Here is a 24,988-nt window from a genome sequence, read left to right on the forward strand (position 1 = left end):
GCGCTCTGTAACTTAGGAGCAGGTGTTAAATGTTTCTGAGCCGCGACATTCAACCAGAGATTTAGAACCACAGAACTTTAGCACTAAACACATGGCTCAGGGTCGGCTCCAGACCAGAACCATGTTCACCTCATCTGACGTGTTCCTGCGGTTCCGCCAAACTACTAAACATCTGGAGAACTACGTTTATCTGTTCCTAAAACATTCAGAACACAGAAAGGCCTCTTGTTCCTCAGGAGAAGGATTGAGCTGCAGGTTCTGACCCATTAGCACCAGTTCTTGACTAGAATCTCCCAACCAGGACCATGTCCAGCTGAACAGAACCCCAGTCCAGATGGAGCTTCTATCCAAGGAAAACTCCAGGAGACAGAACACCTACATCATTCAGAAGGTCCAAACAAACCAGATGAGGAAAACCGACGACCAAACTTAGAACATTGTGTCTAAAAGAACGTTAATGTGTCTAAAGGAACATTATTGTGTCTAAAGGAACATTATTTGTGTTTAAAAGAACATTAATGTGTTTAAAAGAACGTTAATGTGTCTAAAGGAACGTTAATGTGTCTAAAGGAACATTATTGTGTCTAAAGGAACATTATTGTGTCTAAAGGAACATTATTTGTGTTTAAAAGAACATTAATGTGTTTAAAAGAACGTTAATGTGTCTAAAAGAACGTTATTTGTTTGAAAGAACATTGTTTAAGGGAACGTTTTTGTGTCAAAGAACGTTATTTGTGTTTAAAGGAACTTTATTGTGTTTAAAAGAACATTAATATGTTTAAAGGAATATGTGTCTGAAGGAACGTTAATGTATCTAAAGGAACGTTATTGTGTCTGAAAGAACGTTATTTGTGTCTAACGGAACATTAATGTGTCTAAAAGAACGTTATTGTGTTTAAAGGAACATTATGTTTAAGGGAACGTTTTTGTGTCTAAAAGAACGTTGTGTTTAAAGGAACTTTATTGTGTTTAAAAGAACAATATGTTTAAAGGAATATTAATGTGTCTGAAGGAACGTTAATGTATCTAATGGAACGTTATTGTGTCTAAAAGAACATTATTTGTGTTTAACGGAACATTAATGTGTTTAAAAGAACATTATTTGTGTCTAAAGGAACATTAATGTATCTAAAGGAACGTTATTTGTGTTTAAAGGAACTTTATTGTGTTTAAAAGAATGTTATTTGTATCTAAAGGAACATTCATGTGTTTAAAGGAACGTTAATGTGTCTAAAGGAACATTAATGTATCTAAAGGAACATTAAAGTGTTTAAAGGAACACTGCTGCATTCACTTCTCTCAGTCAACGTTCTCCTGGTTTTTAACTGCTGAGGTCCAACACTGTTCTCAGCTGCTGATGTGGAACCTGTTCTCCCAGACTGGCTGCACGATCAGCAACATGGTCAGCAGAAAGGCGTGGAACCAGCAGAACCTTCTGTCAGGCGGGTTTGTTGGTCTGATTGTAGAGTTACTCAAACATTTGCTGAACAAATCCTATAAAGATCAACGGACTCAGATGTTCTGGTTCTGGTTCTGCTCAGTAGAACCTGAGAGGAACTGTTATCTCGACCATAGATGGTTCTGTCCAGGACTGCTGCTGGTTGGCAGAACCAACAGCTCATTGATCCAGTCCAGGTCAGGAACCCATCACAGGGTTCTGCTCCAGGAGGGAACATCTGGACGGGGAACCCCGCACTGGAGAGTGGACCGCAGCAGAACCTCCGGCCGAACCGCAGTCTGACGTCACAGGATGTGGGCGGAACCTTTTCAGCGTAAAGGCAAAATAAAGCGTGTCGGGGCTTTTATTGTGGAGATGTGTTCCGGTTCTGTGCGCGGTTCCTCCCTGCAGCACCGGGCCGTCTAGGAGGAGGAGCTGAAGGTCACAGTCTCCTCAGCATCCGTGCACCGAACCTCCATCAACCGGCGCCTGGTCGGTCCGGACCGCCCGCAGCAGCCATGGGGAACCGGGGCATGGAGGATCTGATCCCGCTGGTGAACCGGCTGCAGGACGCCTTCTCCTCCATCGGCCAGAACGCGGAGCTGGACCTGCCGCAGATCGCGGTGGTGGGCGGACAGAGCGCCGGGAAGAGCTCGGTGCTGGAGAACTTCGTGGGCAAGTGAGTGTCTGAGCGGAACCGGCGGGTCCAAGCCGGGCAGAGATGGACCGGACCGCCGCAGGCTCTGTTAGATGAGGACGGTGCATGTCGGTTCCGAGGCCTGGTTCTGATTGAATATTGGCTGCTGGTTAATCACGTGGTTAGGAGCACTGCTCGGACTGATGAGATCTGCTCACCTGTTGGCACCCGACCCACCTGAGTCACGTGACTGGCTGTCAGGTCCAGGTGATGGTTCTGGTAGATGAACACTCCCTGCTGAGGGAACAATTTGTCCTGAAACACTGATTCTGTTTGTGTCCCCTGCAGCTGTGGTGCCCTTAAACAGGGGCCACAGCTGCAGGGGCCTCTGGTCTCCCAGGGTGTCCCATCAGCTGTTTGTGGCCCCTGGAAGTATGAGTGCCCCTGCAGCTCCTGAGTTTCTATCTGCATTTAAAATGAATACATGATGAAAATCAACAAGAGGGATCATATTTCTCCAATTTTAGCTTCCCTTCATTGGCTTCCTGTTAAATCAAGAATAGAATTTATAATTCTTCTTCTAACGTATAAAGCCCTTAATAATCAAGCTCCATCATATATCAGAGCTCTGATTACCCCGTATGTTCCTAACAGAGCACTTCGCTCTCAGACTGCAGGTCTGCTGGTGGTTCCTAGAGTCTCTAAAAGTAGAATGGGAGGCAGATCCTTTAGCTATCAGGCTCCTCTCCTGTGGAACCAACTCCCAGTTTTGGTCTGTGAGGCAGACACCCCGTCTACTTTTAAGACAAATCTTAAAACTTTCCTTTTTGACAAATCTTCTAGTCAGAGTGGCTCATGTTACCCTGAGCTATCTCTATAGTTATGCTGCTATAGGCTTAGGCTGCTGGAGGACATCAGGGTCTATTTCTCTCACTCTGCTGAGTTCTCCTACTGCTCTCCGATCTGCATTGCTTGTTGTTATTTCAACTTTTAACTTTTTGTTCTCAGTCATTTTTCTTTTCATAGAAGGTACACCTGGTCTGGCGTTCTGTTAGCTGTGACATCATCCAGGGAAGACAGATCATCCTCTATTACCATCTAACATAGAAAGTACTCCTGGATCAATGTGAGCTTCTGTGCTTTCTGTGTCTCTGCTCTGTCTTCTCTAAGCCCCAGTGGGTCGAGGCAGATGAGCGTTCACACTGAGCCTGGTTCTGGTTCTGCTGGAGGTTCTCCTTCCCGTTAAAGGGGAGTTTTCCTCTCCACTGTCGCGTCATGCATGCTAAGTATGAGGGATTGCTGCAAAGCCATCAACAATGTAGACGACTGTCCACTGTGGCTCTACGCTCTTTCAGGAGGAGTGAATGCTGCTTGGAGAGACTTGATGCAACCTGCTGGGTTTCCTTAAAGAGGAAACTTTCTGACCAATCAGGAGGATCTGATGGAATCTGACTTTGGAAATTGCTTTGAGATGATGTGAATTGGAGCTATACTGATAAACGGACTTGAACACATTAGGATTCTTCTTAACAGAATCTGAAATCAAGCCAGATTTCTCTGTTCGATTCTTGTTTGCATAAACAAGAACAAGAACTGTTCTGAGTTACACCTTCAGGGATTCAAACTCTCAGTTCTCCTGCAAGAACTGAACAGAGAAATCTGTCTTGATTTCCTCATCAAGCCAAATCTTGTTTGCATAAAAGAACTGAACGTACTTTGAGTCTGTTAGAACATCTGGATCTCAGTCTCAGAAACTGTTTGACTGTGGAGACAGCTTTAGAACGGAGCATAAACCTTTACTTGTGGTCCTTCAGGATCTTTGTAAGGCTGCAGGAGAACCAAGGGTTTGATTTCCTGAAGCTGTAACTCAGAACCAAAAAGGTTAACAGAACCAGGAGGATCCACTAAACTGCAGGTGCAGGTCTGAGGGCCCAGTTCACCTGATCTCCTTCAGTCAGAACTAGCTGAAAACGGACCAGAACATCAGACAGGTTCTGTTCTGCTGCAGGATGTTCTACTGAGTCCCATAGAGGCCGGTCAGTGGGGCCCAGATTTGTTCAGGTTCTGTAGTTTGAGTCCTGCTGGAAACTCTCGCCTGATTGGCTGATTATTTTTATCCTCCCCCTCAGGATGCTCTCTCTCTCTGTCTTCAGCTCTGCTGTGATTGGCTGCTGCTGGTCACATGGGGGGCTTCAGTCAGAGTGTCACCCGACGGTACCAGCATGACGTGTGTGTGTGTGTGTGTGTGTGTGTGTGTGTGTGTGTGTGTGTGTGTGTGTGTGTGTGTGTGTTACTGTGTGTGAGAGATTCTCACACCATCTCAGTCAGGATGTCGTGACGATCTCGAGCTGCAGCTCCTTCAAATCAACGCCTCTCACTCATCACCACTAAATTATATTGTTTTATTATATTATGTTACATTATGTTATGTTATATTATACTATATTATATTCTTATATTATGTTACATTATATTATATTATATTATATTACGTTATCTTATATTATGTTATATTATATTAATTATATTATGTTATATTATCTTAAATTATCTCATATGATATTATGTCATATTATATTAAATTATATTATATTACATTATCTTATATTATGTTATATTATATGAATTATATTATGTTATATTATCTTAAATTATCTTATATGATATTATGTCATATTATATTATATTATATTATATTATATTACTGTAATGTTCTGCGCATGATTTAACGAGAGAACGTCAGTGTGATGTTCTGGTGGAGGACGTTCAGAACCTGCTGGTTCTGCTCTGCTCAGTCCTGGTGAGGGAGTCAGGGCTCTGATGATGGTTCTAGTTCCAGAGACGCAGCTGCTCCCTATGGAGCTTCTTTAGGAGGAAGTGAGGATGGACGGGGCAGGTGCTGCTCCTCCCTCCTGGCCAGTGATGATTTAGGGGTATGATTTGATAATTTAGGGGTATAATTTGATGATGATTTAGTAGTTTCACATGTTTCCACCGAGCCGCATGTGTCAGGAATAAGCTCCGCCTCCTCCTCTGCTCAGGGACTTCCTCCCTCGTGGTTCAGGAATCGTCACTAGGCGTCCCCTGGTGCTTCAGCTCATCAACTGTCCGACAGGTGAGACTGCGACTGCAGCCTGCGTCCGTCCTGTTCGGCAGCCCATGGTATTGATCAGGTGTGCTGTGCATTGATCAGAATATGCAGAGTTCCTGCACTGTAAAGGCAAGAAGTTCACCGACTTTGATGAAGTTCGTCAGGAGATCGAAGCTGAAACAGACCGAGTGACGGGGCAAAACAAAGGAATCAGTCCGGTCCCGATCAACCTGAGAGTGTACTCGCCCAACGGTAACACACCTGAGACACACCTGACTCTCCTCTGACAGGAAGCCGTCTCTAAGCTGACTCTGGTGCTTGTCTGCAGTGCTTAACCTGACGTTGGTCGACCTCCCGGGGATGACGAAGGTCCCAGTGGGAGACCAGCCTGCCGACATCGAGCACCAGATCAGAGAGATGCTCATGCAGTTCGTCACCAAGGACAATTGTCTCCTATTGGCTGTTTCACCAGCCAACTCTGACCTCGCCAACTCCGACGCGCTGAAGATCGCCAAGGAGGTCGATCCACAAGGTTGAGTGTATATCTTGGACTGTGACGTCCTCCTGAGACCAGAGGCAGGAAGTAAAGGTCTTTGCATGTTTTGCAGGTATGAGGACCATCGGAGTCATCACCAAACTGGACCTAATGGATGAAGGAACCGACGCCAGAGACATTCTGGAGAACAAACTACTGCCGCTGCGCAGGGGTATGACATTACAGTCCTTCCTGCTGGTTGTTTCTCAGCTTTCTCTTAAAGTCAGGGCTAAAAAGTGTCCACCACATATTGTCCACCGCAATATTCCTGGTTTCTATACCCGAGACAGACAGGCCCAGTCGGAGACAGGCTCAGTTGTCCACAATGAGACACCGAGAGAGATCTTAATCAGAAGAACATTTCTGGACCAGCCCAGCAGAACTCTACGGTCTGCCAGCAGAGATCTGCTGGAGATGCAGGAAAAGGTGGACCGGTCCTTTTCTGTTGCTGGTCCAACTGCCTGGCGTACTTCCCTTTCAGCTGGTGCCATCTCTGACCCGGTCCGGTTCAAAGCCAAACCTATTGATTTAACTTTTGATGTTTAACTTTTAGTACTTTCTTTTGTCTTTTTGTTGTGGATGTATTTTAACTAGCGCTGCTCTTTTCTGTTATTCTCTAAAGCCCTTTGGTCAACGCCAGGCTGTGTTGGAAGGTGTTATTAATAAAGTTTGACATTATGATTACCCCGTGGTACCAGGTTACGTCGGGGTGGTGAACCGCAGTCAGAAGGACATCGATGGGAAGAAAGACATCGCAGCAGCTCTGCAGGCTGAGAGGAAGTTCTTCCTGTCACATCCTGGGTACCGTCACCTGGCTGACCGTATGGGCACCGCCTACCTGCAGAAAGTCCTCAACCAGGTACACGCTCTGCATCCATCCTCATTTAGACCTGGTATCCTTGGGTCAGAGCCCGGGTCAAAGAGGCTGGAAGCTCTGAGGTTTTATCAGCAGGTTTCTGTCCAGTGAAAGCTGGACTTTGACTTATTAGCCATATCTGAGTCAGAGGTCCAGCTGAAGGCTCCAGCTGGTCGACGCCTGCTGGGACCTTCAGCTCCTTCCAAGCCAGTCAGACGTCTCTGGTTTTCCCAGGCAGTTGTTTTCTGTGGGCTAACCATCACACCGCCACAGCCACTGTTCCTCGGCCAGTGTCAGCCACCGCAGTCACTCAGCACTTCTCTCCCCTCTAGCAACTAACCAACCACATCCGAGACACGCTGCCGGGGTTACGGAGCAAGCTGCAGAGCCAGCTGCTGTCCATCGAAAAGGAGGTGGAGGAGTACAAGAACTTCAGACCAGATGACCCAAGCCGCAAGACCAAGGCTCTGCTACAGTTAGTACCAGATCCTTGCAGAACCACACATTCATACACAGAAGCACTCTGTGAACGGCGGCTGAGTGTTGTGTGTGTCTCAGGATGGTGCAGCAGTTTGCGGTGGACTTTGAGAAGCGGATCGAAGGTTCTGGAGATCAGGTGGACACCTACGAGCTGTCAGGAGGAGCCAAGATCAACCGTGTCTTCCACGAGCGCTTCCCCTTCGAACTGGTCAAGGTAAATGCTCACACAGGTATAGCCTTCAACGAGCCATCCTGCAACAGGTGAACAGGTTTTGGTGTGTTTCACCTGTAGCTGGAGAGCGATGAGAAGACCCTACGCAAGGAGATCAGCTATGCCATCAAGAACATCCACGGAATAAGGTGGGAGTCGTGTCTGCCAGTCTGTGTTCTGCTGTGTTTACAGGACAGTTAAGACACACATGAGATGACCCGTGTTCTGTCCTCAGGACGGGTCTGTTCACACCGGACATGGCCTTTGAGACCATAGTCAAGCGTCTGATTGCTCAGCTCAAAGAACCGTGCCAGAAGTGCGTGGACCTGGTGATCATGGAACTAGTCAACACCGTCAGGCAGTGCACCAACAAGGTACTCCACAGTACTACACAATTTACCTTAATCCCTATAGTGTGCTCAAGTCTTTGTAGGAGAATTTTGTGATCAACTGTATCAATGCAGCACTGAGATCTAACAGGACAAGTACAGACAAAAGTCCATTATCTGAGGCCATGAGAATATCATTAGTGACCTTCACCAGAGCTGTTTCAGTGCTATGATGAGCTCTGAAGCATGACTGAAACTCCTCAAGTACGTCATTGCTTTGTAAATGTTCACAAAGTTGATTAGCAACTACTTTCTCAAAAGAAGATTAGATATAGGTCTGTAATTTACTAACTCATCTTGATCAAGAATTGTTTCTTAAGTAAAGGTTTAATAACAGCTACTTTAAAAGCCTGTGGTACATATGCATTTACTAAGGATAGGTTAATCATGTCTAAAATAGTGCCACAGATCAAAGGGAATATCTCCTTAAACAACTTGGTTGGGATTGGGTCTAACATATGTAGAAGGTTTAGATGAAGCTACAATTTTAGATAGCTCAGAAAGCTCTACAGCTTTAAAACAGTTCAAACACCGACCGGGTTCTAAAGATTCCTCCAACGCTGCCTCACTCACTGAGAACGAGGTAATCATGTTTGGGAGGATGCCAATTATTTTTTTTCATGGAATCAATATTTAAGTAATTAAAAGGAGGACAGACTCTTTAAAGTTTGATACAGCATTATCTGATAAAGATCTACTATAATGAAACCTTGTTTTGGGGGTGGAGAACTCAGTTATATTGAACTCAAAGGTTATTAAAAAATGGTCACATAGTACAGGGTTATCAGGAAATACTGTTAATTCTTCACAATCAATCTGTATGTCAGCACAAGGTCCAAAGTATGAAGCCAAGAGTGAGGAGGTCTGCTGATGTTTTGAGCAAAACCAAATTAGGCTAAGATAGCATTAACTTTACCAGAGTTGGCTACTCAGCAGGCGTGTCCCTGAGGGGTAAAATCTGTTGGCAACTCTAAACAGGTTGGTGAAGGGCTGGGATCTCTGACTATACTTCCTGATCATGGTCATCCAGGTGGTCTGAGGGTGGTTCAGGCTGTAGGACTCAACCTTGGCTGCTCCCAGCTTGCTCAGGGTCTGGTTTCTTCTTATCAGAGGAGCAGAGCCAGGCCTCCACTTACAACAGCCTCGTCCCAAAAGCTACAAAAATGCATCCATGATGTCTACCTTCATTGTTAAAGCCCTATGCCACCCATCAACAGAATCCAGCAGACAGCTGACCAGCAGACAGATTTATACTGCAAGTGAAAACTTCACATTGTTTAGGAGAATGTTTAGAGAGAAACATTTGAACAGTGAAACTAGATGTGGCATAAATTACTTGACCACCTGTTCATGGATGGCCTAAGCGATAAATATTAAACCCTTTACTCCTGCATCTTCATCTAGAATAGATTGAAAAAAGCAACGTTTCTAGAGGGACAGTAGCACCAGGAGCAGACTAGCTGTCGGCTGCCAGTGTAGATGTTGGTGACGTAAGTGTTAGGGTTAGGGTCCAAACAAATGTCTGTACCTGAACAGTACTACAAGTCACTGACCTAAGAGTCAGACCTACGGGGACCCAAAGTTTTAGTTCTTAGCCAGGTTTGAACATTTTAACCTGTCCTTATGTCCCCTGTTTCTCTCTTCCTGTCTTCAGTTGGCTCAGTATCCGCTGCTCAGAGAGGAAATGGAAAGAATCGTCACTCAGCACATCAGAGACCGAGAGAGTCGCACCAAAGACCAGGCGAGTCCCACATTGCTCCATCTGTTACTACTCTGAACCTTCATTTGTCTCTGGTCCCTCAGGTGTCTCTGGTGTCTGTTCTCAGGTGTCTCTGGCCCCTCAGGTGTCTCTAGTCCCTCAGGTGTCTCTGGTCTCTCGGGTGTCTCTGTTCCCTCAGGTGTCTCTGTTCCCTCAGGTGTCTCTGGTCTCTCAGGTGTCTGTTCTCTCAGTTGTCTCTGTTCTCTCAGGTGTCTCAGGTGTCTCTGTTCTCTCAGGTGTCTCTGGTCCCTCGGGTGTCTCTGTTCTCAGGTGTCTCTGTTCTCTCGGGTGTCTCTGTTCTCTGAGGTGTCTCTGTTCTCTGGTGTCTCTCTTCTCTCAGGTGTCTCAGGTGTCTCTGTTCTCTCAGGTGTCTCTGGTCCCTCGGGTGTCTCTGTTCTCAGGTGTCTCTGTTCTCTCGGGTGTCTCTGTTCTCTGAGGTGTCTCTGGCCCCTCAGGTGTCTCTGTTCTCAGGTGTCTCTGTTCTCTCATGTGTCTCTGGTGTCTTGGTTCTCTGGTGTCTCTGTTGTCTGGTGTCTCTGTTCTCTGTTGTCTCTGTTCTCTCAGGTGTCTCAGGTGTCTCTGTTCTCAGGTGTCTCTGTTCTCTCAGGTGTCTCTGGTCCCTCGGGTGTCTCTGTTCTCAGGTGTCTCTGTTCTTTAATGTGTTTCTGGTCCCTCAGGTGTCTCTGTTCTCTCAGGTGTCTCTGGTCCCTCAGGTGTCTCTGGTCCCTCGGGTGTCTCTGGTCCCTCAGGTGTCTCTGTTCTCTCAGGTGTCTCTTGTCCCTCAGGTGTCTCTGGTCCCTCAGGTGTGTAGGTAATCTCCTTCTCTGATTCGTCTCTTCAGGTGATGCTGCTGATTGACATTGAGCTGGCCTATGTTAACACCAATCATGAGGATTTTATCGGCTTTGCAAAGTAAGAACCTTTAGTTTGTCCGACTCAGACCAGACGCACTCATTCCATCGCCGTTCTGTTAGTATCACCTGTCTGATGAGATAAGCTCAACTGTTACCCAGGTGTACGTGTCACATGACCTTCTTGAACTGAACCTGTCTGCTGTAACATTGTGTGTGTGTGTCAGTGCGCAGCAGAAGAGCAGTCAGGTAAACAAGAAGAAGGCTGCAGGAAACCAGGTGAGTCCCTGCAGGTGAGGGGGGCGGGGCTACAGTGGACTACCAGTTAACATGTTCTTCTCACCTCCACCTTTCTAACCTCTCCATGCCTCTGGTGCTGTGGCAACCAGGACGAGATCATGGTGAGTGTTCAGTTAGTGTCGGGTCGGTCCAGTTCTGGTTGACTCTACATTCAGTTCTGATTAGTTGTAGACGCATACCTGGCGACATCCTAACTGATGTTTCTGTGCTGCAGGTGATCCGTAAAGGTTGGCTCACCATCAACAACATCGGCATCATGAAGGGCGGGGCCAAAGAGTACTGGTTCGTCCTGACGGCCGAAGCTCTATCCTGGTACAAGGACGATGAGGTAACGTAGTCTGACGGGTTCTGTTGGGCCTCCTGGCTGGTCCGATCACAGTGGACAGGTGTTATTCCAGGTGTGAACTATCCCAGCAAGGATTGATGACATTTCGAGAAGCTCCTGTCTGCTGTGGTTGTTTTATTTGGTTTTCCAAAAAGAAGTTCTGTCAAAATCAGAACCGAACTGTTAGCAGAATTAGACCTTCGTCCGGTCCGACACAGGCCTGCCGATGTTGGTTCTGGTACTGTTAGCAGAATTAGACCTTCGTCTGGTCCGACACAGGCCTGCTGTTCTTGGTTCTGGTACTGTTAGCAGAATTAGACCTTCGTCTGGTCCGACACCAGCCTGCTGATGTTGGTTCTGGTACTATTAGCAGAATTAGACCTTCGTCCGGTCCGACACTGACCTGCTGATGTTGGTTCTGGTACTATTAGCAGAATTAGACCTTCGTCCGGCCCGACACCGGCCTGCTGTTCTTGGTTCTGGTACTGTTAGCAGAATTAGACCTTCGTCTGGTCCGACACAGGCCTGCTGATGTTGGTTCTGGTACTATTAGCAGAATTAAACCTTCGTCCGGCCCGACACAGGCCTGCTGATGTTGGTTCTGGTACTATTAGCAGAATTAGACCTTCGTCCGGCCCAACAAAGGTCTGCTGATGTTGGTTCTGGTACTGTTAGCAGAATTAGACCTTCGTCCGGTCCGACACCGGCCTGCCGATGTTGGTTCTGGTACTGTTAGCAGAATTAGACCTTCGTCCGGCCCGACACAGGCCTGCTGATGTTGGTTCTGGTGCTGAAGCCCTAACCACAGTTTAATTCCAACTAAATTGTTTATCATGAACGTTTAGTAAAACTTCATCACTGGAGCAGGACTGCAGCTTGTCAAAGGATGAAAACACTGAAAATGAACAGAACCGGACCTGGAACCGCCCCATGGTCCTTGTTACTCCTCTTCTTCACTCCATATAAGGCAACGGGAGCCTGAGTGTGTCAGTTCGGATCAGGTTCTGATCTGTTTACTTGAGATCTAATCTGTTCCAGAACTGATCACCATGTTCCTGTCCAGCTGATGGTGATGATGATGATGATGATGATGATGATGATGATGATGATGATGATGATGATGATGATGATGATGTGGTTCTGGGAACTGACTGGCTCTGAATACAGACCTCCTGATGATTGATCTGAATGGTCTGCTGTAATGCATTTATATGGGTTCTGGTACCAGCATGTCCCTCTGGCTGCGTTTACCTCCCTGTTGATTGGATCAGCCACTAGGACACCTGGTGAACTTGACCTGAGGACACCTGAAATATATTGAATTGTTATTGATGCACGACCTGCAGGAAAAGGAGAAGAAGTACATGCTGCCTGTGGACAACCTAAAGCTGAAGGACATCGAGAAGAGCTTCATGTCCAGCAAACACATCTTCGCCTTGTTCAGCACCGAGCACAGGTCAACTACTTCATATACCTTACACTGAACTCTCCATCTCTGAGTCTCTGTATCTGTGAGTCTCTATGTCTTTGAGTCTCTGTGTCTCTGAGTCTCTGTATCTCTGAGTCTCTCCATCTTTGAGTCTCTGTATCTGTGAGTCTCTGTGTCTCTGTCTTTGAGTTTCTATGTCTCCATGTCTCTGTTTCTTTGAGTCTCTCCATCTTTGAGTCTTTCCATCTCTGTATCTCTGAGTCTCTGTATCTCTGAGTCTCTGTGTCTCTGTCTTTGAGTTTCTGTGTCTCCATGTCTCTGTTTCTTTGAATCTCTCCATCTTTGAGTCTTTCCATCTCTGTATCTATGAGTCTCTGTATATCTATCTATGAGTCTCTGTGTCTGTGAGTCTCTATGTCTCTGAGTCTCTGTGTCTCTGAGTCTCTGTGTCTCTGTCTTTGAGTTTCTATGTCTCCATGTCTCTGTTTCTTTGAGTCTCTCCATCTTTGAGTCTTTCCATCTCTGTATCTCTGAGTCTCTGTATATCTATCTATGAGTCTCTGTGTCTCTGAGTCTCTGGGTGTCTGAGTCTCTGTGTCTCTGAGTCTCTGGGTGTCTGAGTGTCTGTGTCCTTGATTCTCTGTGTTACATCGGTGGACTTTGAGGTTTGCATCGATCAGAACAACTGCAACGGTTCTGTTCTGATAGAACCGCAGAACGTTTGTGGTCTGCTGTTGCTGCAGGAACGTCTATAAGGACTACCGGCAGCTGGAGTTGGCCAGTGAGTCCCAGGAGGAGGTGGACAGCTGGAAGGCTTCTTTCCTACGGGCTGGAGTTTACCCTGAACGCAGCGTGGTACCCTTCAGTCTTCCTGCTGCAGTTTTACTACATTAATGCTTTATTCCAGTGATGCTGCAGTATTCTGCACTCTGACTCCATCTTTACTGTCTCTGTGCTTCTGTCTCCGTCCTGCAGGACAAAGAGAAGGTGAGTCGTGGTGGAGGGGATGGGGGCTCGGGCTGGCTGACTGGGTAAAGGTGGTTCTGGGTGGTTCTGGTGGTTCTGGAGCGGTAACAGAGTGTGTGTCACCAGGTGGAAGGAGAGGAGTCCAGTTCTGACGGGCAGATCCACAGCATGGACCCTCAGCTAGAGCGACAGGTGGAGATTGTCCGGAACCTGGTGGACTCATACCTGTCCATCATCCACCGTACCATCAGAGACCTGATCCCCAAGACCATCATGCACCTGATGGTCAACAACGTACGACCCCCCCCCCCCCCCCCTACGCACACACACCTGCACAGGTGCTCTCAGGTACACACAGGATGTGATGTCATGTGAACTCCTTTATGCCCCACAGACAAAGGAGTTCATCCACTCTGACCTGCTGGCCCAGCTTTACTCATGTGGAGACCAGAACAGCCTGATGGAAGAGTCCCAGGAACAGGTGAGACTTTAGAGACAGGTGAGACTTTAGAGGCAGGTGAGACTCTGGAGAGACAGTTGAGACTTTAGAGAGACAGGTGAGACTTTAGAGAGAGGTGAGACTTTAGAGAGAGGTGAGACTTTAGAGAGACAGGTGAGACTTTAGAGAGACAGGTGAGACTTTAGAGAGAGGTGAGACTTTGGAGACAGGTGAGACCTCTCAGAGACAGGTGAGACTTTGGAGATAGGTGAGACTTTATAGACAGGTGAGACTTTGGAGACAGGTGAGACCTCTCAGAGACAGATGAGACTTTAGAGACAAGTGAGACTTTAGAGACAGGTGAGACTTTAGAGAGACAGATGAGACTTTAGAGACAGGTGAGACTTTAGAGAGACAGGTGAGGCTTTAGAGAGACAGATGAGACTTTATAGACAGGTGAGACTTTAGAGACAGGTGAGACTTTAGAGAGACAGGTGAGACTTTAGAGAGACAGGTGAGACTTTAGAAAGACAGGTGAGACATTACAGAGACAGGTGAGACATTACAGAGACAGGTGAGACCTCGTAGAGACAGGTGAGACCTCGTAGAGACAGGTGAGTCTTTAGGGACAGGTGAGACTTTAGAGAGACATGTGAGACCTCTCAGAGACAGGTGAGACGCTAGAAATGCAGGTGGGACATTCACATTGACAGTGAGACGTGTCCCTTACGTGGCGTCTGTCCCTGGCGTCTTTGGTCTAGGCCCAACGGCGGGATGAGATGCTCCGGATGTACTTTGCTCTGAAAGAAGGTCTCAGCATCATCGGGGACATCAGCACGTCCACCGTCACCACGGCGGCGCCTCCTCCTGTGGACGACTCCTGGCTGCAGGTGACGGGGATGCCGTCTGGACGCAGGTAACCTGGTAACAAGTCAGTCAATCCCTCTGGGACACTTTGACGGCGTCTCTGAGACTCTGTCTGTCTCTGCAGATCTCCAATGTCCAGTCCCACCCCCCAACGCCGGGCCCCCCCCGGTCCGCCCCGACCCGGGGGCCGTGCAGCTCCTGGTCCTCCTTCCCGTCCCGCAGTGTCCCCTGATCCGGGAGGACCACCCCCCTCTGTCCCTTCACGTCCCAATAGAGCACCTCCTCCTGGAGTCCCCAGGTGGGTGTGGTTGGACCCCGTCTGACTGTTCCGGTTCTGCAGGTTTGGTCCTTCGCACTCTGACGCAGTCCAATAAGATCCAGACAGAACCTGGACCTCAGAGTGTGAAGGACCGCTTTAGTCCATCAGTTTTCACAGGATTCACAGTTTAGAACCACCAGAATGTCCGGGTCGGACCTCCAAGTCCTGGTCCGAACACTGAGGAGCTCCTCAAACGTTTTATCGAGCCAGAGATCTCTGGGGTCTCCTTTGCTCTCCATCCTTCAGAGGTTTCTACCCGATTTCTACTGAGAACGAAAAACAGAACATGGGTCTGAGGATGGAGGACGTCTCGTGGTTCCCGATGGGACCCAGCCGGGTCTATGCAGCTGTAATAATGTGAATCTTTTGAAAACTGAAGTTCCTGATGGAGGTTCTGATGTTTAGAGGTATACTATGCAACCGGGGTTGATTTTCCAGCGAGGCTCCCCCCAGAGGGCGAAAGTAAAAGTGCACTGTCGTAAAGATGCTCAGCTGTTCTGGTTTCTCCGTCAAGCCAGGCGCGGTTGTTTTGAGCTTAGCAGACAGGCGAACGCAACGAAAAGTGGAAAAAAAACGGCAGTACAAACAATGACTAACACAGTGAAGGTATGAACATGCACACAGAGAGAGAGAAACCATTCCAATGTTACTTACAATCGCATCAGCAGAAACGCGAGGTCCGCGTCAGCCTTGCAGCCTTCTTTTTCTTTTAGCTCTCGCCATTCTGAAAAAGCTTGCCCGATGTTCCCCCGTGTACGACTCCTCTCTCTGTCCAGAGCCCTTTTCCTCTTTCTTGCCTGCTCCGACATGGGCTTTCGCTGTTTTCTCGCTGGTTCCGCCATGATAACTGCACAAATATCGCCACTGCGCTAGCAACGAGCCTTTCACCGGGGGCGTGTAGCAGTTCTCGCCGTAAAGCAAGACCGACTCTCGCGGTTTTGCACCAGACTTCTGAGCCTGTGTGTGCGGGCCAAGGGCTCCTGCAATTGCAAGTGCGGTATTTCCCCCACAGACCACCAGGGCGGCCGAGAAAACCTTTGTTCGACCTGAAATGACTCATTTAATCATCCAAAACGGTATGGAACACATTAATTAACTGAAAAATGTTGCATAGTATGCCTTTAATAGAACCTGGAAGGATCTGGTTCCCTGCGGACAGAAGCTCAGTTCAGAACTGGAGATAAGAACGTGAAAATGTTCTAACAGAAACTGTTTTCAGGTGATGTCATTAAAGAGCAGATATCTCCATCGGTTGTGTTCAGGCGGTAGGTGTTTCCTCTCCTGACCACCGTAAAGCAGCCAGACAGGCTACTAGGGTGAGGAAGACTCAGATGATGAAGAGTAGTCTCCTCCAGTGAGGAGCTTGAAGTCAGGAGAAATCTGCTTGATCTGGTCTGCGATGGCAGCAACAAGATGGAAAGAACTGGTTCTGCTCCAGTTCTGACCTGCTGTTACTCTTCAGCTCCAGTCCTCCAGGTCCGGTTTCCTGCAGCTCCTGTGAGTCTCTGCTTCAACGCACCTGAGTCCAATAATCAGGACCTCAGCAGGCCTGGAGAACCGGACTCTGCTGAGGAGGTTCCTGCTGTGTTGGACCAGGGACATCTGAGCGCTGTAGGACACCTGAAGGACTGCGGACGCCTGACTGGAGGCAGCAGGACGTCTCTGGCTGTTTTTACCTGACACCTCCTGCTGCTCACACCTGGAAGTCATTTAAGCTACTGCTGCACCTGTGGCGGATGGAGAGGAAGTTCAATTATTTTATTCCATAAATATGCAGTAATTCTGACACCCAGAATGGGTCACATCCGGACTCGTCCCTTCACTGAAACGTTTCTATCAGGTGCACCTGAGCAGGTATGTGAGGCCACAGGTCGAGACCACACCCACCAGGGTCATCTATTTATTTGCTTCTAAAATATGATATCTGCTCTTTAAGCTGTGATTTCCCACCATCCAGTGGCACCTGAATGCAGCATGAACATGCGCCTTTGTTCAGATCCGTGATTTAACTTCAGCAAACAGAATCTCTGGTCTTTTATTTTGAAAAAAGCCTTTCCGAAGTAAGAGTTGACTTTCCTGTTTTTAAAGCGTCTCCTGCTGAACCAATGAGGACGCAGATCTGAAACCGATCTGTGATTGGTTTAAAGTCACACAAAGAGGAAGTTCCTTCTTCTTTGTTGGTGCTGTAGAACGACACGCAGGGATCCACAAACAACCCCAACAGACAAAGGAAAGAAAGAAACGTCTTTCTTTTGCCCCACCCCTTTAATCCACGTTTTATCCATCCATCATCCATCCATCCATCCATCAATCTCTCCCTCCCTCCATCCATCCATCTCTCATCCATCCATCATCTCTCCATCCATCCATCTCTCCCTCCCTCCATCCATCCATCTCTCATCCATCCATCATCTCTCCATCCATCCATCCACCATCTCTCCCTCCTTCCATCCATACATCTCTCAACCATCCATCATCTCTCCATCCATCCATCATCTCTCCATCCATCCATCCATCCATCCATCCATCCATCCATCCATCCATCAATCTCTCCCTCCCTCCATCCATCCATCTCTCATCCATCCATCATCTCTCCATCCATCCATCCATCCATCCATCATCTCTCCTTCCATCCATCCATCCATCATCTCTCCATCCATCCATCCACCATATCTCCCTCCCTCCATCCATCCATCTCTCATCCATCCATCCTTCTCTCCATCTCTCCATCCATCCATCCATCCATCCATCCATCCATCCATCCATCCATCCATCCATCCCTCCACCATCATCTCTCCCTCCCTCCCGCCATCCATCCATCCATCCATCCATCCACCATCTCTCCCTATATCCATCCATCCATCCATTTATCTCTCATCCATCCTTCTCCATCCATCCATCCCTCTCCATCCCTCCCTCAGAAATTGTTCTGTCTCCTCCATCGTCTCTCATCCATCCATTATCTCTCATCCATTCATCCTTCTCTCCATCCCTCCCTCCATCCATCCATCTCTCATCCATCCATCCATCCATCCATCCATCTCTCCATCCATCCAACCATCCATCCATTTATCTCACATCCATCCTTCTCCATCCATCCATCCCTCTCCTTCCATCCCTCAGAAATTGTTCTGTCTCCTCCATCGTCTCGGTGAGGACAGCTGATCTGTCTCACAACCTTCACCAGGACAGATGTCCATCCATCCATGTGTCTCTATGTCTCCTTCCTGTCTCTGTTCTGTGTCGTCTCTGTTTGTGTGATCCTGTTCTACCAGTACCATATAAGGCAAACAGGAAGCCGCCCCCCCCTCCCTCCCATATTGACCATATATGGTTATTCTTTCAGAATCTCAATCAGTGACCAGTGAGGAGTTCACCAATGGTACGTCAGCTGTCTGTTTGATGTCACTGTCAGTCCGTCTCATTCTCCAATCAGATTCTGCGTTGTGACCCCGCCTCCTCCCTCCGCATCCTCGTTAGTCATGTGACTGCGCTGTACCTCTGTGTCTCTGTTGATTTGTGTCTTGTTTGTCGTCAGTCACAGAGCTCCTGCATCTCCATCCCGACCCACCAGACCAGCCTCTGACTCCGCCCCATGACTCCGCCCCATGACTCCGCCCTCTGGCTCCACCTGTTGATTCCACCCTATCACAAACACTTAAGCACAAATACGCACCAACTCACACAAATTCAGTTCTGAAGATGGCAAATGGTTAAAGCCGGTACTGATCCCGGTTCTGTTGGTCCTGTGGTGTCCTCACCGGCGGTGAGTACCGCTGATAGCTCTCGATGGTTCCAGCGTCGGTTCTAGACAGGCCCATCTGGTTCCTGGGTTCTGCAGCTGTTGGGTTGGATCCAATCAGTTTGTAGATTTTTTTGCTGCATCCTGAGAAGATTCTACGACCCGGTTTTCATCGTTAACTGCTCCTGATCCACTTCACTTCCAGCTGGACCTGATCCACTTCAGATCGGTTCCTGTTTGGTTTGAACTGGTTCTGAGTTCTGACTGGACCCAGTTCTTGTTGACTGACTCTTCTTGTTGTTTTTCTCTCTGTTCTGCTCTCGTCCTGCATTTGTTCTCCCAGTCGTCCCAGTAAAGGTAGCCCCGCCCACGGAGAGAGCCCCCAGTCCTCTATCGAGGGTTGACCTGCAGACCCTCGCAGTGTTTGTGTCTCTGTGTCTGTTCATGATCATAATTAGCTCGTTGTGATGAATCCAAGCCATCTGCTGTGTGAGGTGAGACCGGTCGGCGGCGTGTCGGTCTCCCTGTGGACATGGACAGCCGGAGACGTCCCAAAGACCAAGACGTATCACTCCGCTCCGGGTCTTCAGGCTGGTCTGGGATCAATTGTGAATTTTTGTCTTCAGTTTCTTGGTTGGTGTCCAGAATGAAGCTGAGATGTTCTGCGATGTTTCTTTACAGTGTAAAGTTTTATTTATTGTCTTATTTATTGGTTATTGATGATCTGCTGCTCTAACTGATCACACGTTCTGATGGACTTTGTTTAAACCTTCACACTGCCGTCTGACTTCGGTTCTTACTGATCCTGTGTGGTTTGATCCAATCGGTCCTCGCTGAGAAACCTGTTTTGTGTATTAATGGTGCTGCCTGATCCGGACTGGTCTCATCGGGTTCTAGTCGGTTCCATCTGGTTCCATCTGGCTTCAGTCCAAACACGTTCCCACAGGTTCAAACTGGTTCAAACTGGTCCTAACAACCACAACTGGTTTAAAGCAGTCTAAACTGGTTCAAACTGGTCCTAACAACCACAACTGGTTTAAAGCGGTCTAAACTGGTTCCTGCTGGTTCTAACAACCACAATTGGTTTAAAGCAGTCTAAACTGGTTCAAACTGGTCCTAACAACCACAACTGGTTTAAAGCGGTCTAAACTGGTTCCTGCTGGTTCCAGTAGTGACTGAGTGGATCTCTCTGAGTTTAGCCGGACCGATGAAATCAGAGATTTGCTAGTTCTAATGTTCTTATGAACCCAGTCTACCCAGTTATCAGAACCATCTGGGCATTTTGCTCCAGGTTGTATGTCTTTGTGGTTCCTGTGGTTTTAAATAGAGAAGCTTATCTAAGAGACGTCGGGTGCTTTCATGCGGAGAACGGTTCTGGAAGGTGATTGTGGGTCGATGAAGCGGTCTGAGCTTTAGCTGTACCTGACAGGTGCTGAAAACCCGTTTCTGTTGGTTGGCCGTTCAGATTCTGTCCTTTAACTGAGCATCAGGGTGTTATCTGTGCTTGGTTGGGATCAGAGAAGGTTATCAACTCTAAAGACGACAGGCTGAAACCTTCCTCTTAATTGGAGCCGTTCTTCAAAGGTCTTCAGGTGCAGCGTGTATCACCAGAGTCTCACCTGTGATCAGCAGCCAATCAGAGCAGACACGGAGAAACCAATCAGAAACTTGCTGGTTTTCACCCTGAGCGACAATTGTTTTTCATTAAAGTATATTTGCTGGTTTCTCTCCTGTTCTTTAATGTCAAACATGTGATGATCTGATTGTTTCTGAAGTTCTGACCGGGTTCTGGTGAGCTGACTGGTTCCTAAAAACCTGGTAAGTCTCTCATGATTGGGTTCTGATGACCTGAGCGAGGCCGGCAGCGTGGATCTGATGGATCTTCTCGTCAGTTTACTCATGGTGTTGTGGTGATAGAGTCAGCGGGTCGTAGCCGTGACGTGTTCTCCGTGTTAGTCCTAGCATGTTCTGTGCTGTCTGGTGATCAAGTTCTGCACCTTCTCTGCAGCAACTCTGTGTTCAGCTCTGATGAAAAATAATAAATGTGTTGATGAATCTGCAGCAGCTCCTACTGTAACTGTGAGATTACTGTGTGTCATGTGACCAGGGCAAACATATGTTAACCTCAATAAAGTTATGTGAATCAAAACCACTTCTGCATTACTTTATTTTCTATAAAACATTTAAAAGCCTTTCTGCTCTGATGCACCTTCAGTTTGCTTTTAAAAGACGCGGTTAGGAGACGCCGGCGTAGAGAGCTAGTTCAGTCTGGAGCTGATAAAAGCCTCCAGACCAACGTTGGCTAAAAGACTCAGCTGGAACACCCGATCAGACCTTTAAATATAAACTCTCTGTCAAAAACCACCTCTACGTTATTAACACTGTTCTTTAGATTAAAAACCAAAGCGGAGGCGTCTGAAGTTGCCACCCAATAATTAATTTGTTGAGAAACCATCCAGGCCAACCAGTGTACTGCCCCCAGTGGAGGATGCAGGCATTGCTGCAACCTGCCTTCACTAACGACTACATCAGCGTTCTTAAGAGTCGTTAGATATCGTTCTGTCGTGTGATTCTGGTCACTGTCTTGGTTCTGCTTGACCCAACTGGATCACAGCATTTTAATGTCACACCTACATCACTCAACACACCACTCTTGGTGGCCCCCGTGACTCCCCCACTGTTGATTTTGGGCCCCTGAAAAAAACTATTTGGGTTTTAAGTTAGACGCTGGTCATAAATTAGAAAGTCCAATTGGAGCAGCTGGAAGATCCTGCCTGTGGCAACTCTTTGAATCAGTAACCCAGGCTTATGGACTCTATGTTGGACTGAGCCGTCTTTGCTCCCTCGTCTGCAGATGGTCCAGAACACCGCTGGTACTCCAGAAACAGAACATCTCCCCGGTTCTGGTCCCGCACCACTGGCTGCCTCTGCATTTTAAAGTTTTTATTTTTGTTGTGTTTGAATCTTGACCCGCTGTGTTTGGCTGAACCGCAGCTCCTGCAGGTACCGAGGTCCAAAAGGAAGCTGAGAGGGAACCGGGCCTCTCTGCTGCTCCTCAGTAGAGGAATAAGCTCCTCTTGGACCTTAGAGGCTAACCTGACTCATGCCAGACGCATGTTGCTCCGCCTACCTTCACTCATCCATCTGGGACACCGCCATAGGAATTGCCTTTATTGAAGGCTGGGCCTTATCAAAACTTCTTGCATATGATTGGATAAGCCACTTGTCTGTCATCTTTATCGACGTGCTATTTCAACCACTCACACCGAAGCTAACCCGTGACGCTGATGAGAGCGACGCAGGAAAAAAATAAACTTTTTTTTTTAATGTGTTTGCGGCTCTAGAGGCACGCGTTTTATTGACAGTGAGCTGACAGGAAGAGGGGGGAAGACAGGCGGCAAAGCGCCGCGGGTCGGAGTCGATCCCGGGCCGACCGCGTTGAGGACTAAAGGTCTCCAAATATGGTTCGTGCTAACCGCTAACCACTCCGGGGCGCGTCCGCTGCAGACGCGGACGCGCCCCGGTAAACAAAACATGCCAAATCCGGTCGGTAGAAGGGCGAAAACATGGTTTCCACCAACAAAAGCCTTCAGAGGCGTTCTCTGATGTTCTTTTAATGAAACAATATTAGGTAGATTGGACAACACGGAAGAAATAGCAGCATCAATGTTAACGCTTGCTTCCTCGATGAGAGCCGCCATTGCTATCAAAACAGTCTCACGTCATGGTCGCGTCTCCACTACGTCACATCTATGAAACTCCAGCCCTGCGTCCTGATTGGCCAGACCATAAAATTGGTTGGAGAAATCACTTTCTATGGGAGATGTCCCAGATGTATGTGAGTGAAGCTAGGCGGAGCGACATGCGTCTGGCATGAGTCAGGTTACTTAGAGGCTGCCTACGGCTAAAACTCTGGTCAACACCAGAGAATGTAATTTGTTTTAACTGGTTTTATCCTGTTTAATCTTTTATTGTTCCTATGCCATATTTATACATTCTTTTTCTTTAATGTTTATAGTTTACAGCTATGATCAGCATGTTGTTTCAGCCGTGGAGGTTCCACAGTGCTTTAGAAATAAAGGTGGTATCATCTGCATAGAAGGACAACGGAGTTACAAGAACCCAACGGCATTTAAAGGGACGAGAGGATGGCGCCGTGTGGGATCCCACAGGAAGGGGGCGCTCTAGAAGCAGCGCAATTATTACTCAGAACCAAGGACTTTCTGTTGGACAGGAACCTGTTCTGTTATGGCCCACCGAGTCCAACAAAACCAGAACCAAGGGGACTTCTGATCAACACACAGCTATCATCATGTACTTTTCCTCTCTGTGCCCTGATTTAAAGACAGAATGAAAAGCTTCAAAGAGGACAGTTGAATAAAAATGTTTTTCCTAAAACCTTCCAAAAATATATAAAATTAGATTAAACTGAGGGATCAAGATGAGGGTTTGTAACATCAGTCTGTTTAAAAACCAATTATCATGGTTCCTGAACTAAGACTAAAGTTAATAGAGGCAAGGAAAGCTGTGCCAACAGTAATAAAAACCTCGTCCATCAATTTAGACGGAAGACGGTTAAGACGACAATTAGTAGCTCTGTTGTTGCACAGCCGTGTCTAGAAAAGGAAACGCCTGGTTCAATCTGTTCAAACACGGCTGGATGATCAGAATGATCAGAGCCGAGGCATCGAGGAGAGCAGGAGGAGATAATTAATACGGTCAATAACAGCCGGGGACAAACTCCACTGTTACAAATCACACCAGGCACAGATTTAGGCTCTTTAAGAGAGCTCTGTATGAGGTAAGATCACTGTTAAAATAAACTTGTACATAAAGGACAGTTGTGTGCCTATTAGTCAGAAGTTGTGCATAACAAACATTTGTAAACTCATAATAATTGAAATCTCATGCAAAAGATACAACATACAGTTTAAATAGTTACAACTTCAATAACAAATTTCAAGTTTAAATTTAGGCTTTACTCTTCATGAACACAAACAGCAGCGGCTCCTATCTTCGCACTCTGTGCTCCATTAACCAGCCTTGGAAACCGTGATGTCAAACCACTGTTGTGAATTCGTATTCTCAAGCAGCCACTGCTGTTTGTGTTCATGAAGAGTACATTTAAACTTGAAATTTGTATATAATAGTTATTGAAGTTGTAACTATTTAAACAGTATGTTGTATCGTTTGCATGAGATTTCAATTATTATGAGTTTACAATGTTTGTTATGCACAATCTCTGACTAATATGCACACAACTGTCCTTTTATGTACAAGTTTATTTTGACAGTGATCTTACCTCATAGCTCTGGTACAAAGCAAGATTCTCTCTTAAAGGGGAAATAGGCCTTTAAATCCTTTCTTTTCATGCTGAAATCCTCCAGCTGTGGTCCGTTTAAAGAAGAACTGCAACACTTCGGTCTGAATTCCTCCTTATTGTCGCCCCTCAGCTCCTCCTTCCAGTTCTGATCACCTCGTTTTGGTGCCGTCTCTTTAAATCTAAAGGAGGCTCTTCACACTCCGCCCCCTCCACCCAGATCGGCCATTTTTGTAGTCTGCTGGGGGAAACGTGAGGAATTGTGGGTTAATACATTCAACAGCTGAACATTTTCACTGATCCACTTGTAGCTTCAGCATCTTCCAGCTTGGACAACAAAAAATTAATAAAAATGGTGGATTTGTGAACTTGGTAAGCCTGACCTCAGTGGATTTAAGGGCTAAAGAGGTGGATGTTGCAGGATGTGTCCTCTTTGAATCGTCTTGTTACTGAAAAGTGCTGTATAAATAAACTTGCCTTTAATGTCTCCAGAGAACCTTTTCCCGTGTACGTTTTCTTCTTTTCTGCGCCGCCGCCTGAATCCAGAGCTCAGCTTTGGGTTTGGTAGGTTGAACCCTGGCAGAGGGAGGTGAGTCCAGGATTTCATGACAAGTCTCATGAAAAGATGAAAAGCAGCAGCAGGGAAGTGGTCAGACGGCTCAAACTGGACATTAAAATATTCTATTCTATTCTAATCTTTTAAACTGCTTTAACATGAACTCAAACTAGAAACAGAAACAAAGCTGCAAAGTCTGACCTGACAGATAAAATGCTTTAAACTGCTTATTAACATCTGCTCTTTTTATCAGTTCTAATGACACTAAACCCAAATAGAAACACGGAACATTTTCTCACTGACTTTAAATGTGACCAGTGGCGATTCTAGACCAAATTTACCAGGGGGGCAAAGGTGGGGCCAGTGTTTTTTTCACAGAGGCAAATAAAAGAATGAAATCATAAAACAGGGCAATATTTAATCGCTTAATAATATGAAGTGAGACACTTGTGGCTCTGGTACTGCAGGTTTCAAATCC

The 24,988-nt window shown here is 47.0% G+C and overlaps 1 protein-coding gene across 2 annotated transcripts; it reads left to right on the top strand.

Moving 5' to 3' along the window:
- Positions 1-1,802: 1,802 nt before the first annotated feature.
- On the top strand, positions 1,803-20,785 carry LOC105917121 (dynamin-1). 2 transcript variants are annotated; one of them, XM_036144244.1, is made up of 23 exons: positions 1,803-2,117; positions 5,117-5,190; positions 5,269-5,418; positions 5,495-5,698; positions 5,775-5,873; positions 6,400-6,560; positions 6,890-7,032; positions 7,116-7,251; positions 7,330-7,397; positions 7,484-7,622; positions 9,292-9,378; positions 10,238-10,308; positions 10,475-10,526; positions 10,637-10,648; positions 10,762-10,875; positions 12,219-12,328; positions 13,045-13,156; positions 13,277-13,288; positions 13,394-13,561; positions 13,662-13,748; positions 14,468-14,622; positions 14,698-14,871; positions 18,431-20,785. In XM_036144244.1, exons 1-23 carry the CDS (start codon positions 1,957-1,959, stop codon positions 18,489-18,491), a joined length of 2,550 nt encoding a protein of 849 aa, XP_036000137.1. In that variant the 5' UTR covers positions 1,803-1,956; the 3' UTR covers positions 18,492-20,785. The 2 variants fall into 2 exon arrangements, with proteins under 2 accessions (XP_036000137.1, XP_036000136.1); XM_036144243.1 differs by having other exon boundaries at positions 1,804-2,117; positions 18,978-20,785.
- Positions 20,786-24,988: the final 4,203 nt, after the last annotated feature.

This window comes from Fundulus heteroclitus, chromosome 12, assembly GCF_011125445.2.
Source record: "Fundulus heteroclitus isolate FHET01 chromosome 12, MU-UCD_Fhet_4.1, whole genome shotgun sequence".
NCBI lineage: Eukaryota > Metazoa > Chordata > Actinopteri > Cyprinodontiformes > Fundulidae > Fundulus > Fundulus heteroclitus.

Excerpts from the sequence above, each read along its gene's own strand:
- LOC105917121 (XM_036144244.1), top strand. The coding sequence starts at position 1,957 with ATGGGGAACCGGGGCATGGAGGATCTGATCCCGCTGGTGAACCGGCTG. Across the intron at positions 5,191-5,268 it reads GCTCATCAACTGTCCGACAG|AATATGCAGAGTTCCTGCAC; the intron begins GTGAGACTGCGA and ends TGCATTGATCAG. Across the intron at positions 5,419-5,494 it reads GAGAGTGTACTCGCCCAACG|TGCTTAACCTGACGTTGGTC; the intron begins GTAACACACCTG and ends GCTTGTCTGCAG.